The sequence below is a fragment of the Dromiciops gliroides genome, chromosome 4 (genome assembly GCF_019393635.1).
Source record: "Dromiciops gliroides isolate mDroGli1 chromosome 4, mDroGli1.pri, whole genome shotgun sequence".
NCBI classification, from domain to species: domain Eukaryota; kingdom Metazoa; phylum Chordata; class Mammalia; order Microbiotheria; family Microbiotheriidae; genus Dromiciops; species Dromiciops gliroides.
The window spans coordinates 494,965,934-494,982,010 of record NC_057864.1 but is presented as its reverse complement, the minus strand read 5'-3'; the positions used below and the strand labels follow the sequence as shown (position 1 = coordinate 494,982,010).

The 16,077-nt window shown below is 46.7% G+C and overlaps 1 protein-coding gene across 35 annotated transcripts in view; it reads left to right on the top strand.

Moving 5' to 3' along the window:
* Positions 1 to 16,077, top strand: part of PCBP3 (poly(rC) binding protein 3) — a 384,627-nt gene that overhangs the window by 317,414 nt on the left and 51,136 nt on the right. For 19 of the 35 annotated variants that reach the window (XM_044000415.1, XM_044000414.1, XM_044000406.1 and 16 more), the window contains 3 exons: positions 999 to 1,130; positions 3,003 to 3,152; positions 10,397 to 10,540. In XM_044000415.1, the coding sequence (XP_043856350.1) occupies positions 999 to 1,130; positions 3,003 to 3,152; positions 10,397 to 10,540 (426 nt within the window). The remainder of the gene's footprint in view (positions 1 to 998; positions 1,131 to 3,002; positions 3,153 to 10,396; positions 10,541 to 16,077) is intronic. The other 16 variants (XM_044000422.1, XM_044000420.1, XM_044000431.1 and 13 more) reach the window with 3 other exon arrangements.

Genomic DNA, 16,077 nt, shown 5'->3' with positions numbered 1-16,077 from the left:
ACCTGGGTTTCTTCCTCTCCACAATGAGAGCTAGCGGTTCTCTAAGGTCCCCCCTTCCAGTCCTCTGAGTCTCTGCTCTGCAAGGTCTGAGAGGACACGGGAGGCATTCCACATTGGAGGCATCGGAGGCCCACAGGGCATGAAGGCAGCTCTTGCACGCTAATTTTGCTGTGCCCAGGCTGAGAGGTACCCCCCAGAGCCGGGGGATCATCCTAAACTATCCCAGGCCCCTGAGGTTTCTTTGCTGTGGACAGTCCTCTCCACTGGCACCGCCCAGCTCCTGGGCGCCTCCAGAAACCATCTCCAGGACTCCGGGATCCAGGCCAAAAGCTGGGAAGGCTCCGGAGACCCCTGAGTCCAGTCCCTTTGTTTCTCAGATAAGGAGACCCAGGAAGGGGAAGAGCCTTGCCCAGCTCACACACAGGCTCCTAGATCTAGGACTGGGACCAGATGAGGAAACTGAGGCCCTGGGAGGTCAGAGCTCAGGGTCTTGGGCCCTGTACTGCAGTGGCCACACCATACTCCCATTCCTTGTCCCCCTCTGGCTGGTCCTTAGGGGGTAGAAACGGCGTGCAGGGTAGGACCCATGCTGGAGCCTCCTCAGGCTTGGGATCTGCTGGCATGGCCTTCAAGGATGCTTTGCAGGCTGCTCTAGGCCTCATGCCCCCTGTGCCTGGCACATAAGAGGCCTTTAACAAAGGCTTGTCATTAGTCAATGGACCCAAGAACCCTCGTGCCCCAGTGAGGTGCCCAAGGGGCACTCCAGGGTATTTCCTTGGTGTGAAATGGGCCAACAGTGTTGGAGGAGGGTCCTGGCCACGCATCCTTGGGCAGTCCTTCAGATTCAGGGGTGGGTGGTTCCTCCCACTGCATCCTTAGCCACGCCCCTGGCTCCCCTTGGCTCCTCTGGCCCACGATCGGACCTATATTCTGCTGCCTCTGGACAAGATCGGCCATCATCAAACCTTCCTTTGTTTCTTTCTTCTTCCCATCCCCAGGACATCATCAACTCCATGAGTAACAGCACAGCGACCAGTAAGCCACCAGTAACACTAAGGTTGGTTGTCCCAGCCAGCCAGTGCGGGTCACTGATTGGCAAAGGAGGCTCCAAGATCAAGGAGATCCGGGAGGTAAAGGGAACCCTCTCTTTGATTCAGACAGTTGGAAAAGCTCTGTGCTATGGCAGGTCGGCTGCTCTGCACGGAAGAGAAACATGGCAGCATTCACCTCCACGTGAAGCAGAATTCTTTTCCATCCTTCACAGCTAAAAATCTAGTGAACCAATCAAAACTTAGTGAATACCTGCTCTGAACCCAGTGCCGGGCACATTGAAGGTGCTTAATAAAAGTTCATTGATTGATTGTTGATGGAAGGACACACTTCCAGGTATCATGGAGGGAGACACACACACACACACCTATCTACATACACACATGCACACACACCCCTGCCTACACACGCACATACACACACCTATCTACATATACACATGCACATTGTATGTACACCCCTACATGCACACGCATGCATACATGCACATTCATGCACAAAGTCACGTATATGTATACCTACCCTAGCCACACATTTACATATACACGTGCACATACTCACAATACATACATGCACATGTGTGCACATGTATGCACATGCACAGACACACATACCCCAAAGCTGAAAGCTGGATTTGGAGAAGCCTCCTCCTGGCATATGGTCTCAGAGGACCTCAGAGGGTCATCTCGGCCAAATCCTCCATTGGGTAGATGAAGATCCTAGAGCCCATCTGGGGCCGAGGATCTGGGATCAGACAATGTGGAAACAGCCACGCTAGCCCAGAACCTGCAGCTACTGCATTCATTAGCTGTCAAGGCCTAGGGCAACCCCGTGGGCTTGACCTGGGTTGGATGGGTGGGTCAGAGCTCATTGGTCCCTTCTCACTCTCTCTCCTTCATGTCTCTCCTGGTCTTGATTTCTCACTAGGTAAGTGGGATATCATGGCATGGGATGAGCTCTGCACTTCTGCTCACTGACTGTGTGATTTGGGGTGAATAGCTCCTTCTTGGGGACCCAATTGTATAATCTACTAGTGAGAGGCCAGAAGGCCTTCTAGCTAACACTCACTAAACATCTCCTTCCTCATGACTGATGCTACTTCTCCATTTCCCCTGGTTTGCTGGATACCTGGATGGTTTTCTTCTTGCTTCCCATTGACTAGAATGACCTTGGCTTTGAAAAGGCCTTTTTATTCCTTCATGGCCTTGTAGACACTGCCCTCTATGGAGGAGACCGAGCATCCTCAGAAGGGGACCTGGATTCCAGTCCCAACTGCCTGTGTGACCTTGGGAGAGTCAGTCTCTCTCGGCTTCAGTTTCTTCTTTTGTAAGATCAAATGATGGGGTGAGCTGACCTCTAAGGTGTCTCCCAGCTCTAAGTCGTGTTCTAGATACTATGACCCTAGTAATCCAGCATTCTCCTTCATACCTCAGGCTTCAATCAAAACCCATTTCTTCTCAGTGTGTAATCATAGGAGGTGAAGTGTCATGTATCTGGGGATGCTAATTAACCCTAATCTACTAAGGTTCCTCTCAAAACTGAGTCATTTAACCTCTCCCCATCCCAACATCTTTTCTGTCTCCACCACTCTCTCTCTCCCCTATCTCTGTTAGAAGCTGCCCTCTCCTCAGGGCTCCTCCTTCAAACCAATTTGAAGGAGAAGAGTACTTATAGGTGTTTTATTTGGGCGGGTTTTTTACCACTCCAGAGCATAGCAAAGGTTGATATATAAAGACAAGTGTATGTTTCGGAGGGATATAAAGAAAGCTGGTCATTTTGTCTTTGCAAATCCAAGTGGATGTGTGTGGGATTTGCTAAAGACAAAACACACAGCACACCTCTCAAAGCAGAGGTGGAGGTCTCAAGGACACTGTTTACCTATCCGTTGCTGCTGATCCAACAGTGCTCTTCTTTCTCTCTCTTTTCTTCTTCCAATTTCCTCATTTTTCCAGTCTACAGGTGCTCAGGTTCAAGTGGCGGGGGACATGCTGCCCAACTCAACAGAGCGGGCAGTGACCATCTCGGGGACCCCCGACGCCATCATCCAATGTGTCAAACAGATCTGTGTGGTGATGTTGGAGGTACAGTCTGTAACAGTGGGGGTAATGTATAGCGGCTCTCAACCTAACAACTCTTACCACTCACTGCAAACCACCGTGCAACCATTGATTGCTTTCATTGATCACAACCCATGGGTTGAATCACTTCTTGTTTCCTGGTAGCTTTCCTTTTCATCTTCAGACCTTTGCTCTTAGGGCACATGGAGACATTACATTTGGGGACCTGGGTTCAGGTCATCTTCATTCATGTGTGGCTTTATCTTAGTCCATATGGAATATTGACAGGAATCAGCTGTAAATTTCAGGAAACTGTTGTGCAGTCCCACTCTGCCCCAGTCTGAGGGACTGCAATTCTGCTCATATCCAAGCTAATCTAGCCTTGGAGCACTTGGGTTGGACCTTGAAGAGGAGCAGTCGATCACCCAATGTCTACTTCTTCCTTGGTCAGACCAGGTGACCCAATGCCAAGCCCATTGTGTATGCTTTTGTTACCTTTCACCATCAACAAAACTTCCAAATATTTCACACTGTTTGGGAAAGGGAAAAATGTATGGACTAAAAGCAAGCCACTCCTCTTGAATTTCAGAATCTGCTAGAAACTAGAGGGAATGGTTACCAGGAAGCTTCTGGGCTGTGTCCTGGTCTTATGGATGGTAGAAATATATGTGCCAGAAATGATTCTTTAGGGGTAATATTAAAATATACAGAATTGGAAAGAGGGGGGAGAGGGAAGAGAGAGAGAAAGAGAGAGAGGGAGAGAGAGAGGGAAGGAGAGAGAGGGGGGAGAGAGAGGGGGGAGAGAGAGAGGAGAGAGAGGAAAGAGAGGGAGAGAGGGGGGAGAGAAAGGGAGAGAAAAAGCAAGCTTAGCACCTATTTTCAAGACACTGAGGAAGGATGTAGCATGCTCCTTTCCTCGAGGACCTGACAGTGAGGAGCTGGAAGAAGAAAGAAGCCTAGTACAGAAATCACTATAATCCAAGGTCCTAACAAAGTTCCATGGGAATGAAAATGGGCATCGATCCCCAAAAAGAAGAAATGCGGATTACGGGAGAGCAGACAGCACCTAAAGGAGGATTTCAGCCATGGCAAGGGCTCAGGTGACAGAAGGAAGTCCCAAAGAAGGCACAGTGCAGGCCTCTTGCACACAGTCTTTGCATCATTTATGCCATTTTATCACGTCAGTAGCAAAATGGAAGAGAAGAGACCCAAGTGGTGGCGAATAGGAAAGATCATGTGTCAGGCCACAAGACGGTCACTATTTCGTCCTATTCCAGCGGCCTTCGTGGGGCAGAAGAGAGATTCTGGTGCTCTAAGGGTCCCTGTCAAGGGGCAAGGGTCTGATCTTGCTGAGCTTGGTTTAAACCCTTGATGTATGAGAAAGTGGTGAAGCCAAAGGACCCTATATCTAGGGCCAATTGAACAAGGAGAGCCCAATTTTCACTCCACTTGACGTCTTCAGTTCTTCACAGACGCAATCCTTCCTCTGACTTGCAAAGGCTGTGACCCATCCATGCCAAGTGGTCAACAACAATAATACTAATAACAACAACAATAACAAAAAATACCTGGGGTCAAAGCTTCCCCCAAACTTAGCTCAGCTACGATGCCTAGAAAAGGCACAGAGGACTTCAGTGGAGGGGCAGTGGGAGCATTGGCACCATGGCTTCCATTCTAACACCATGGGAACGCTCCGTGTTGGAAGGGAGCATCTTCTGCATCATGAAGCACAACAAAGAGGCGAAACATTGCGATGCTTCCGCCCTAAGCAGCCCCTCCTGAAGTGGGCGCTTCTGATCGCTTAGCGTTTGAAGCTAGTGTGGAAATGATCATTCTTGGCTCGCTCCCTCAACTGTTGAGACTTATACCAATGATATGTCGATGGGTGATACTTTTTCCTTCCGTGACCTTGAACAAGTCACCAACACCCCCAGCCCAGGCCTGTTTCTTCATGTATAATTAAAGGGAGTTGGGCCCAATGCCTTCTCCGTCCTCTTCCGGCTCTTGGTCTAGGACCACAGTATGATCCTATTCTTAGCCAGTTTGGAAATTCTTGCAGCACCTACTCCTGCTTCTTTTGAGCCTCTCTCTGAGCCAGTGCTTTTAAAATGTTAATCAGACTCTAAGTTGTTTTAAGTATTTCCCTTGAAGTGTAATGTCTCTTCTTGTGTTAAAGGAAAAAGTTAAACTGCCTGTTTTCTCCCACAACTTTCCCCTTCAAACCACAAAGCAGGTTGTGCTTCAGTCCTCTGCCTAATAAGAGGGGACACTCTTGAGAATCTCATGCTGCCTCTGCTGACGACTGTGTGGATCTTGCCAGGCTATGCCTGCCTAATGGCCTCTGTCATTCTTGGCACCCCTGCCAGGCTGTCAGGGTCACCCAAGTCCTTTCCTCTTTAGGCAAACCATTCCATTTTCTTCCTAAGAACATATGAAATAATGCATTATGTGTTTGTATGATACTGACAGTGGATTAATTCAGAGCGCTGACCAATCACGTGTTTTATTCATGTTGATGGATCTGTGGTCTTTCCCATGACAGGGTCCCCTCCATTGGGCCAGATTACACCCCACTCCCACCTTCTTCTCCTACCTAATGGTTGCCTCATCCTTGAGTCCACAAAATTCCCTTAATATACATTTGGTCAAGTCACACTTTTCTCTTTCATCTTCTTGAGTACCATTAAGGCATCTCATTAGACAAATTGTGTGCCGGGGGGAGGAGTTCGACTGGTGGCTACACTGGCAGCAATCACCACCATAACTCACTAAATAAGTGCTAGTTAGTCACTTTCATTTGTTTTCTCCCTTCCAGCTCTGTCTTTAAATGCACTTAATAAGATTTGGCCCAGCTGGGCAAATTCTCTGCAGATTTCTTTTCTTATAGTCTGTATCGACTAAGTTCTTGCTTGTGGCCAGTGTTTTATTCAGTTAAGTAAGCCCTTCTAGTAACGGTGATAATCAGAATCAACATCTTGACTTTTATCTGTTCCCCATTTTTCATTGTCCAAGCCTGTTTAAATATAGTGAATTGGAGCTGTTGATATTGCACATACTGACTTCTCACCCACATCCAGTTACTTTTGTTGTTGTTGTTGACAACAACAGGACATTCCCAACTTAATTTTGTTGTTGTTATAGATATAGTCAATAAAGACCTTGGCTCTCAACAGTTAATGATCTGACTGAACAGTCAGCTGATCCTGAAATTATTTTTACATCAGCAACCAATTATTTCCGGTCTGTTGATAAAATCAGGTCCATTTTTGAGTGGTGATGTTTAGTTCTTAGCCACATACCAGGGGCTTCCAGATTTCTTCTTGTTTTTGTTTTGTTTTGGTTTTTTGTGAGGCAATTGAGGTTAAGTGACTTGCCCAGGGTCACACAGCTAGTAAGTGTCAAGTGTCTGAGGCTGGATTTGAACTCAGGTACTCCTGAATCCAGGGCTGGTGCTCTATCCACTGCACCACCTAGCTGCCTCCCAGATTTCTTCTTGAAGAAAGTATTTATGATTTACAAGTGTGAGGCATAAGCCTTTGGCTTCTTTCGCTCATTGGTCCTAAATTTTATTTTCTAATACATTTTCTCCATCAATCCAAGTGCCCACTTTCATTAATGAAAGTCCCTGAATATTGATGGAAATTGCTCACTTGCTATAGAAAATCTTGCCAAGAGCTTCACAGCATGTCTCTACACTATCTTCTCCAACTAATGTTGACATATAAGGTGAAATTGTCTTCCTGGTCATTTTTCATATGGCCATCATGAGCATTGCAAAGTAACAATTCCAAGTGTCTTGTGAAATGATATTTTTGGTTGCATTGGAGTGCAGGATGAAATCAACTGCCAACTTGTTCCTTTGTCTCTTGGATCCATATTTGCATTGAGCTGCAATATTTTTGTCTTCAAGCTTTATTTGTACTGAGACTGTAAAGAAAGATATTGGTCCTTTGACCTCATAATGTATCAATTTCTTGATCATCAGATAAACATCTGACTTCTAGAGTACGATCACTTAATTAATGTCTGGAGACGATCTAAAAAGTATGATTCTTAAGCTCCTTTTCCTTTCTATCATTCGGCCCATCGTCACTGTCTACATAGAAGGGAGTCATGTGAGTCATAACTTAGTGACTGACCCGCTGGTGATCCTCTTTGGGCTTGGATAGCACAGACATTCTATCCTGAGGACGCCCCTGGAGGCCTAATTAGGAGCTGGAAGAATGATAAGTCCACTATCTTAGCCATTGAGAACCATGAGTCATGGACCGAATGAGCTTTGAGAGGAAGGCTTTTGGGAACATTCATTAAAACCTCCTGTTTAGGTATTCAACTCCTCAAAATCAAAAATAAAAGAATGTGTTTGCCTTACACAACTTGCTGTTTATGACAGTGCCAAAGAGAGTAGCAAAAGGTGTTTGGTGACATCATTATAGCTTCCCAAGCAATAGAAACAATATTAACTAAAGGAAAAATGAGAAATCAAAAAGGGTTTTTCACCCTCGCTGGAAGAACAAGAGTTACATAGAAAAGGGCTTTTATTATCCAAAGTGGGTCCCGATTGAGCTTTTTTGGCACAGTCAGCCATCAGCATTGGTCACATTGCTATCTGCAGGGAAGGTCTGCTAAGTGATGTGGGAAGTTACAAAGAAAGAAGATCCTATTTTTGCCTTGAGCAGCTCATTAAAATGTTTAAAGGGTAAACAGAAATGCCATTGAATCACTGAGTTGGAAGAGAAGCCAGACCCCTACTAGATTGATCTATGCTGAATAGGAAAGAAGGTGGTGCGTGCCAGGCCAACTCCAAGAATTGTCTACAGGCTTGGGATGGGCTGATTTCAAAAGCATGAAAGAGAAAGAAGAACGGAGAGTCTCCAGAAGTATGACTACATACCCTGAAAACTGGTAGTCCCTCCCAATTCAAAAGCAACGCCTTTCCTGAGAAAGTTATAAAGAGAGTGAGAATACAATTAATGGTTAAATTGTGAAAACACATCACGTCATGAAGTGGAGGGCGGCCAAGGTCATTGTAATGGCCTATTGACAGAATACTTAGACTTTAGATTGAAAATGAGCTTGGAGGGAAAATCAAAGATGCTAGACTGCCTTTCCCTTTGATGATCTTTGGTTTCATGAGTCACATATTACTTCATAGAACCTTGGAAACAAGAAAGGCCAGAACTTCTCTGCAATAATCCCCTATTTCAGGGGAATCCTGGAAAAGAGAGCCCTTCAACAGTCTACTTGGGTAAGTGGCAGAGACATTTATTTCACTGCAAGCAGCCACAGACTTCCATCTACAGGATCCTCAGCTCTGAAATGGTCTACATGTGGACAGAAATGAAAGCCACAGAATCCCCAAGCCAACCTTTTTAATGGGGAAGGAGTGCCCTGTCTATAATGTTGTGGGATGGGAGAACTGACACAACCTATGGGACTTAGCCATGGTAATCCAATTAAACCAGGTCCTGTTGAAGGTTGGGTTATATTCCATGGCCTTCCCTGCCATACTCACGCCAAACTCCATGTAACAAGTGTCTAGACCCCATCTCAAGCATTGGATTCTAGGCATGACAGCTTAAGAGCTTTAATAAATATTTATGGCAGAGAGGGGAAGAAGACAACCAAGATGATGAGAGCAATAAAATCGTGTCCATACAAAGATCAGTTTGGCAAACTGGGTATAGGGAGACATGAGAGCAGTCTTTAGCTCTTTGAAGGATTGGCCTTTGGAGAAGGGTTTACCATTGTTTTGTTTGGCCCTGAAGGGCAGAATTGGAACATTGAGTGGAGGGTGCTAAGAGGTAGGAAAAGCTCCTCAATAATTAAAAAATGGAAAGGGCTTCCTTAAGAAGTGATGGATTACTCACCACTAATGGTCTCCAAGCACATCATCGTTGACCTCTTCTTGTAGGGGGAGTTGGACTAAATGCCTTTGAGCCCCACTTCAATTTGGAGCTTTTTTGAATCCATGAAAGGGAATTGAAGGGGGAGCAAGGGGTCTAGTAATACTCAGAACTTTAGCCCCATCCCAGCTCCCTTTGCAAATCTCTGTTCTTGACAAAAATGGCACTCCAGGGAAAGTTGGCTTTGGAGCCACAGTTGTCCCTTTGGGGCTGTTTCTACACAATGACAGATCAACACCCATGCCAGGACTGTGCTGGTGTGTGCAGATGGGGATGGAGCTCTTCATTGTGGATCGGGACCCCATCCTGCCTTGTCCTGGCATCCCATCTACTTTCCTGTTACACACCAACACTTCAGACTGGGCAGGGCAAGATGCATGTGGCAAAGGAGTCATTTCTGAAAAACAAAAACAGAGCTGCATGTTTTGAATCTGATGTTTCGTGTAGACTCTGCCTTACATGGCTCCGAAATATCCTGGAACATGATTCATTTAAGAACTTGCTGCAGGAACATCCCCAGAGCAGAAATATGCTGTACTGTAGCCATGACCTCTCTGAAGTCCCACTGGAGGGGTTATCGTTTCTGCCGAGATCCCCATCCACAGGAAACTCTTTGGGATATTCCACCTTCATGCCCTCCTCCCAGAATGTCAACAAAGTCCCCTTTCTTCTTGTGGGCAGCAAGGGAGCCAGCGTAACCATGTCTCTAATCCGCACTGGCACAGTGCCCTCCACAAGTGGGTGCCAGGGCTCAAGAGAACGCAATGTGTTCAATGAGCACCCATCTCGCCATTTGGAAGGTGCTTCTCTTCCCATTGGTCATTGGTTGTTGATGCACATGGTCGAAAGATGGAAACAAGCCTTGTTGATGCCACACCAAAGAACCAAGAGTATGGCTACAGTACTCCTGTACATTAGGGGAAGATGGTTAGTGACCTTCAGAGGCAGGAGAGGGTTCTGGAGTGGGATTGATTAGGGGATTTCCCATAGGACAGACAGCATGAGGATGGTTAGTCCCAAATGAAGAGGGCTGATGAGCGTGCTCTAACAGGAACAGCTCTATGGGACTAACCTGAGCAGGTGTGGATGGGTAAATCGCCAGGGCAAGGAATGTGGGAAATTGGGGAACGAGAGCACATGCTCCACCCTCTCCGTTTCGGGGTCTGACTCGCAGCTGCCCTCTTCTGGATGCGCTTCAGGTGGGCGTGGCCTGCGGACCCCCAAGGGCTCTGAGCGGAAAAAGGAGGGCGGGCTCAGAGAATGCAGAGGCTCCCGGCCTCTGCTGGCCCGGGCCGGTCGCCGCGCGCTCTTGACTCTCTTCTGGCGGGCATCTCGGGAAACTGTTCTAATGTTCTCTCTCCCTCTCCTTGTCCCTTTTCCTAGTCCCCACCGAAAGGTGCCACCATCCCCTACCGCCCAAAGCCCGCCTCCACCCCTGTCATTTTTGCAGGTGGTCAGGTAAGAGCCGACCCGCTTGCAGCCTCCACTGCCAACCTCAGCCTATTACTGCAGCACCAGCCGCTGCCCGTTAGTGCGCTCAGGTTTTCTCGCCTTCTCACTTGCATGGTCTCGTCCCGTTCATAGCATGCCCGTGCAGCTGGGCACAGAGCTCTGCATCATTGCCACAGCCAAGCAATACAGCCCAAATGAGCACTGTCCCACTGCCACTCGGTGGGAGGCTTGCCTTCTTTTCTAGAACAGGAACTGAGGAAGGGGAGACTCGTGTCTCTGTCTCTCTCTTTCTGTTTCTCTGTCTATATTTCTCTCTCTCTCTGTTTCTCTCTTTCCCTACCTCTTTGTCTCTGTCTGTCTCCCTCTCTCTGTATGTGTATATTCCTCTGTGTCTCTGTCTCTCAACAGAATAGAGAATACAGATAAACAGTCTATGACATCATGAACTCGGTAGAGAGACAGGCTTAGAGTACTCAGGAAGGAATGCCTTAGCAAACATGTTGTTCCCCTTTCTATCTTCATGGCTTATGCCCAATATAGCACCTGAAATCCACGTATATGATTAAGCGTCATTATCTCCCTCTAGTTCTCTCCTCAGCCTCGTCCTGAAAACATTTTCCTTTGTTTTTAAATTTAGTCAACAGGGCCAAGGTGGTTTTGGTTCCGTTCCAGATTCCTGGTGCCTTGTTTATAGCAAACTGCTCTAGAGAGCAGGGCACCATATCCTACAGTCATGGCATACTTCCTCGCAAGGGCCTACATGAATGCTGGGCTTTGGGCATCTCCCTACACAAGAACACAGAGGCTGCCCAAAGGGGAAAACAGAGGCAAAAGTCAGATGCCCCCAAACAGCCCAAGTGTCTTTGAGACCAGTGCCTGTTTCAGGCAAAAGAGCTGATGTTCAAATTTCCCTCCTTCCCTCCAGATGGGAGACCTCTGAGGGAGATTGCTTAGCCACTCATCACTTCCAACATCCAAAGCTTCTGACTGCTCATCCTCTGCTCTGTTTTCTCCCCCAATAGTTAAAGAAGTTAATGAGATACCAGGAATGGGGTAGGAGCCGCCATTTTTCTCTGTAGCTTTAGCTCACAGCCACCTGGATAGAACAGAGAAGAGTGCAGGCAGACGTGCCTTCCCCTCCCTCTCCTGCTCCTCCATGATGCTCTAGCCCATTATGGTCTCTGAGAAGTACATGTCCTCACCCCACCCCAGTACGTGCATAAAAGCACATGCAACAGCACAAAACTCCTCGACAGTCCTTGCCCCTTTCTCAGCTTTTGTTGGCCTTCAATCCAGTCACCAAATTTGGGACTGATACATAATTCGCTGCCAATTGGCCATGCAGTCAGCCTGTGGGTGAGCTCTGGGCCCAGCTGTTCAGTGAATTGTATCTTTATAAAAGGGAGAGTACGACAGAAGCTTTTTCCCCCTTTACTGAGAAATTATCAACTCAAATTGAAACTAATCCGGGGAATGGAGAACAGGTGGCGTGTTTAAAGATAGGTATATAAATGAACATACATATACATACATGCAGATTTACACACAACCAGAAAAAGAGCACATTAAAACACCCCCCCCCATTTCTATGCTTGACCCAGAAAGGAATCATGCCAGACCTGTTGCTTTGCTTTTACAAGGGACATAAATGTTCACACAACATTTGGTTTTTCCTACTTCACCATAAAATCTGGTTTAAATACTGGATTTATCAAGGAATCTTATCAGGTCCTCTATATTGATTTATATACTACCAGAAGAGACTCATGAGACTTTTTAAACATTTCATAAAAATATCTGGTTTATATATTTAGTGTAAGGTTTTCCTAGTAGTGATAGTGGGCCAGTTAATAAACTATGAACTCCAAAGAATGGGAAGCAATTCCAAAAGAAGGGCTGCATATTCTAAGTCACATATATCATGAGAGATGGCAAGGCCCCAGAGCAGACCTAGCTTTGCCCCAAACAGCCAAATTCTGACCCTGACACTCCAAAGTTAGGTGACCTCACCCAAATGATCTTGCTTCTTGGTTTTTTTGGTGGTTTGGTTTTTTTTTTGGTTTTGGGGGGATTTTTGGTGAGGCAATTGGGGTTAAGTGACTTGCCCATGGTCACACAGCTGGTAAGTGTCAAGGGTCTGAGGTCGGATTTGAACTCAAGTTCCCCTAAATCCAGGGTTGGTGCTCTATCCACTGCACCACCAGCTGCCCCTGATCTTGCTCCTTGAAGACTCAATTTTCTCATCTGTAGGGAGGAAAAAAGGGAGGAAAGTACCTTATGTGACTATAAACTTACATTTAGAATACATTTTAAGCCAAGCTTTAAAGAAAATTTAATTTTCTGAGCACCATTACAAAGAAACCTTTTGGGGTTTATAATTTAAAGACACGGAGGCAGCTAGGGGATGCCATAGTGTACAGAGCACTGGGCCTGGCACCTGGAAGACCAAGTTCAAGTTCGGCTTCAGATACTTACTAGTTGTGTGACCCTGGGCAAGTGACAACCTCTGTTTGCCACTCCACTGTCTTTGGCAAAAAAACCCAAGGCCAGTAGGGTCCATGGGGTCCTGAAGAGTTGGAACACCAACAACTATGTCAGTAATGAAGGTACACAAAGATTATCAGCACAACAGCCAGGCAAATGGTTCATTCCATTGAAGACTGAATATGGCCAATTCAGAGAAAAAATAGAACCTTTGACCTGCCTGACAATCAAGATTATTTATTAATTTATTTGTTTGTTTGTTTGTTTGTTTATTTTTGCGGGGCAACAAGGGTTAAGTGACTTGCCCAGGGTCACACAGCTAGTAAGTGTCAAATGTCTGAGGCCAGATTTGAGCTCAGGTCCTCCTGGACCCATGGCTGATGCGTTATCCACTGCACCACCTAGCCACCCCAATCAGATTTCAACAGACTGGTGAGGTTGCTACATGGTTGTTGTGGTCACCCTGTGTCTGCAATGGCTACAGCAATTGGCCAACACTGACTTGGGTGCAGATGAGTTGATCTGCCCTCCATTTAGTCCCTGGGTGGGAAATCTCCAGGCCAGCCAGTGTTTGCAAGCTGGCCAAGAGAATGAGGAAGAAGGAGGGAGGGAAAAGGACAGGAAGCATTGCTCTCACCCAGGCATGTGTCTCCTTGCCAAGGTTTGCCACCAGACTGAGTAGCTGCCAATGTGGCTTCCTCTGTGACCTCGTGCTTTCTTCCATACACTGAGTCAATCACCAACACAGCAATGACAAGCCAGGGTGCTCTCCTTGGCTCACAGCAGTCCTAGCACTGGTATTCAGAAAAGCCACCCTGCCATTTCTAAAATCAACCCAAGAAATGGCGTCTGATTTGGAGACGACGGCTCCAGTGTCATGAGGCCTGGTGATCAATAACCACAGAGCCTCAGACACCACTTAAGACACAGAAAAGATACAATCACTGCCCATGAGAGATGCATGCATGAAAACAGACCTGACTGAATTGTGCCAATATGTAAGAGAAGAGAGCATGGAATATCCCGAATGCGTGCTCACATTCGGGATCGCCTGCAACGTGCACTTCATGGGCATCTCTGCCTCTTTCCCCATGTGACCCTCTGAAGCCATTCCACTGCATTCCCCTCAGTTTCCCAAATATACCGGGACAGAGTTGGGCGCCACTCTACAGAACACCAAACTCCCCAAGAGATCACTCACATTACCCAAGGATGCTTCAAGCAGAAGGATTTGCTATGGCTTTCCTTTAGACAGGAAACTTCTTAGATGCATCTATGCCAAGAGAGAGAGGACAAAACCTTGTCTCAGCACTGAGAGTGTAGAAATGCCCCTCTTGGGTGAAGTGAGCCATGCCGTGCCCATGACCTGAAATCCCTAGACAGTCAGCCCAAAGTCGCATGTTCCTTTGGCTCAGCCCCCGCCATAGGACTGGAGCAGAGGAACCAATCTCTTCCCCAAAAGAGCAAGCATCTTTTTCAGAGTGATCACATTTCTGCATCTGATAAGATTCCTTTATTGGTGAGTTATGTTCCTTTAAAAACAAGACAATGCAACCCCATGTTTATGCTACATCCATTTTCACTCTGTGGTCTGGGCCACTCTCATGTGGCTGGGACGTTGTTTGGGCCCTAGCTTGGAGGTTATTTTGAGTTGATTGACAAATATGGGCAGCATAAAAGGCCCTGCTTTTAAAAAATCTGGGCTCTGCTTAAACTTTCATGTTTAATTTCCATGCTACAGTGTAGCTGAATGAGATTTAAACAAATGTTTCTACCAAACACACACACAATCAGCATGGTTCAGCCAGTGAATAGTTAGACATGAGTCCTAGTCCGGGCCCTCCCCCCAAGTAGCCATGTGACTTTGGGCAAGGGGCCTCCCAAGGTGCCACTCCTCCTGGAGTTCTCCAAATGGAAGCCGGACTTGTAAGTCTAAAGTGAGTTTCCAGGGGGAGTAATGTGCATGTATGTCAGTAAAGGGAGCCAAAACACCGGTCTCATCAATCGAGTTGTTTGGGTCTCATCAGTCGAGTTGTTTGTCGCTGATCTCATTGGTTCCTTGATGGACAGATAGGCCCTATTTCCCCAGTCTCACTTTGTGTCCCTGTCTCAGGGTCCTCACATACACGCCTCGCTGCTCTCTTGGCCTGCTGATTGAATTGGCTCTCTCAGCCCCCCCTGGCATTTCATGGGGGACCTTCTGAGAAAGCTCCCGCATGCCTCGTCTCTACTCTCCCTTTACAAAGTATGGTTCATCTTCTGTTTGTCATGATTTTGGAACCATCTGAAATCATCTTAACAAGAAAGTGTGTCTGGTTGTCCAAGAAGCCCTTTGGGTCTGGGGGATGGATGGATTCAGGTCTCAGCCTCTTTGCCCACACCATATGGAGAATCACAAGTGAGGCATGTGTGTGCAGGATCAAAAGCACGTGAGATTCTGGGGAGGGGTAGAAAAGGACCCCAGAAGTCCTCTCCAGAGCTCACCCTATCTTTACAGAATTAGGTTGATAGACATTTAAAACAGTGCCCATAGTTTGTAGTTTCAAAAGAAGTATTTGACAAGTGGGCACCTCCTCCTCTTTGGTGACCAGATCTCAAGGGGCCTCCAAAGAACAGTCATCCTTTGAAACCTCTGGCCTTCATTGTTTGCCACCATGTTTATTATTGGTAGTATTAGCTGGGCTTTTGCCTGTTAGTTCTTGCTCAACATTAAGCCCCTTAAACAATTGAACAACAACAACAAAAAGATCATTGGAGTGAATGGCTCCTTATGCTTTTAAAGGTATTTTGGCTGAAAAAATGTATTTTCTGGAAACCATCATTTCAGTGGCCATGGACCATCTGAAGGCTCAGGTTGGAGCATCTGTGGCTTACATGAAGCCACGCCCATCCCTTAGAGCCACACCCTAGTAGATTTCTTCCTCCTAAAGGGAACACAACAGTAAATTGGAGGAGATACATTGTTCTCTGCTAACTGGATGGGTTGCAGTTGGTCCCATGTCGGAGTCCAGTTCCTGGGTTACCCTACACTAATAACAAGGTGGTACAGTGTAAAGAGGGCTGAATTGGAAGTCAGAGGACCTGGGTTCAAATCCAGTCTCTTCTACTTGCTAGCAGTGTGTGCTTAG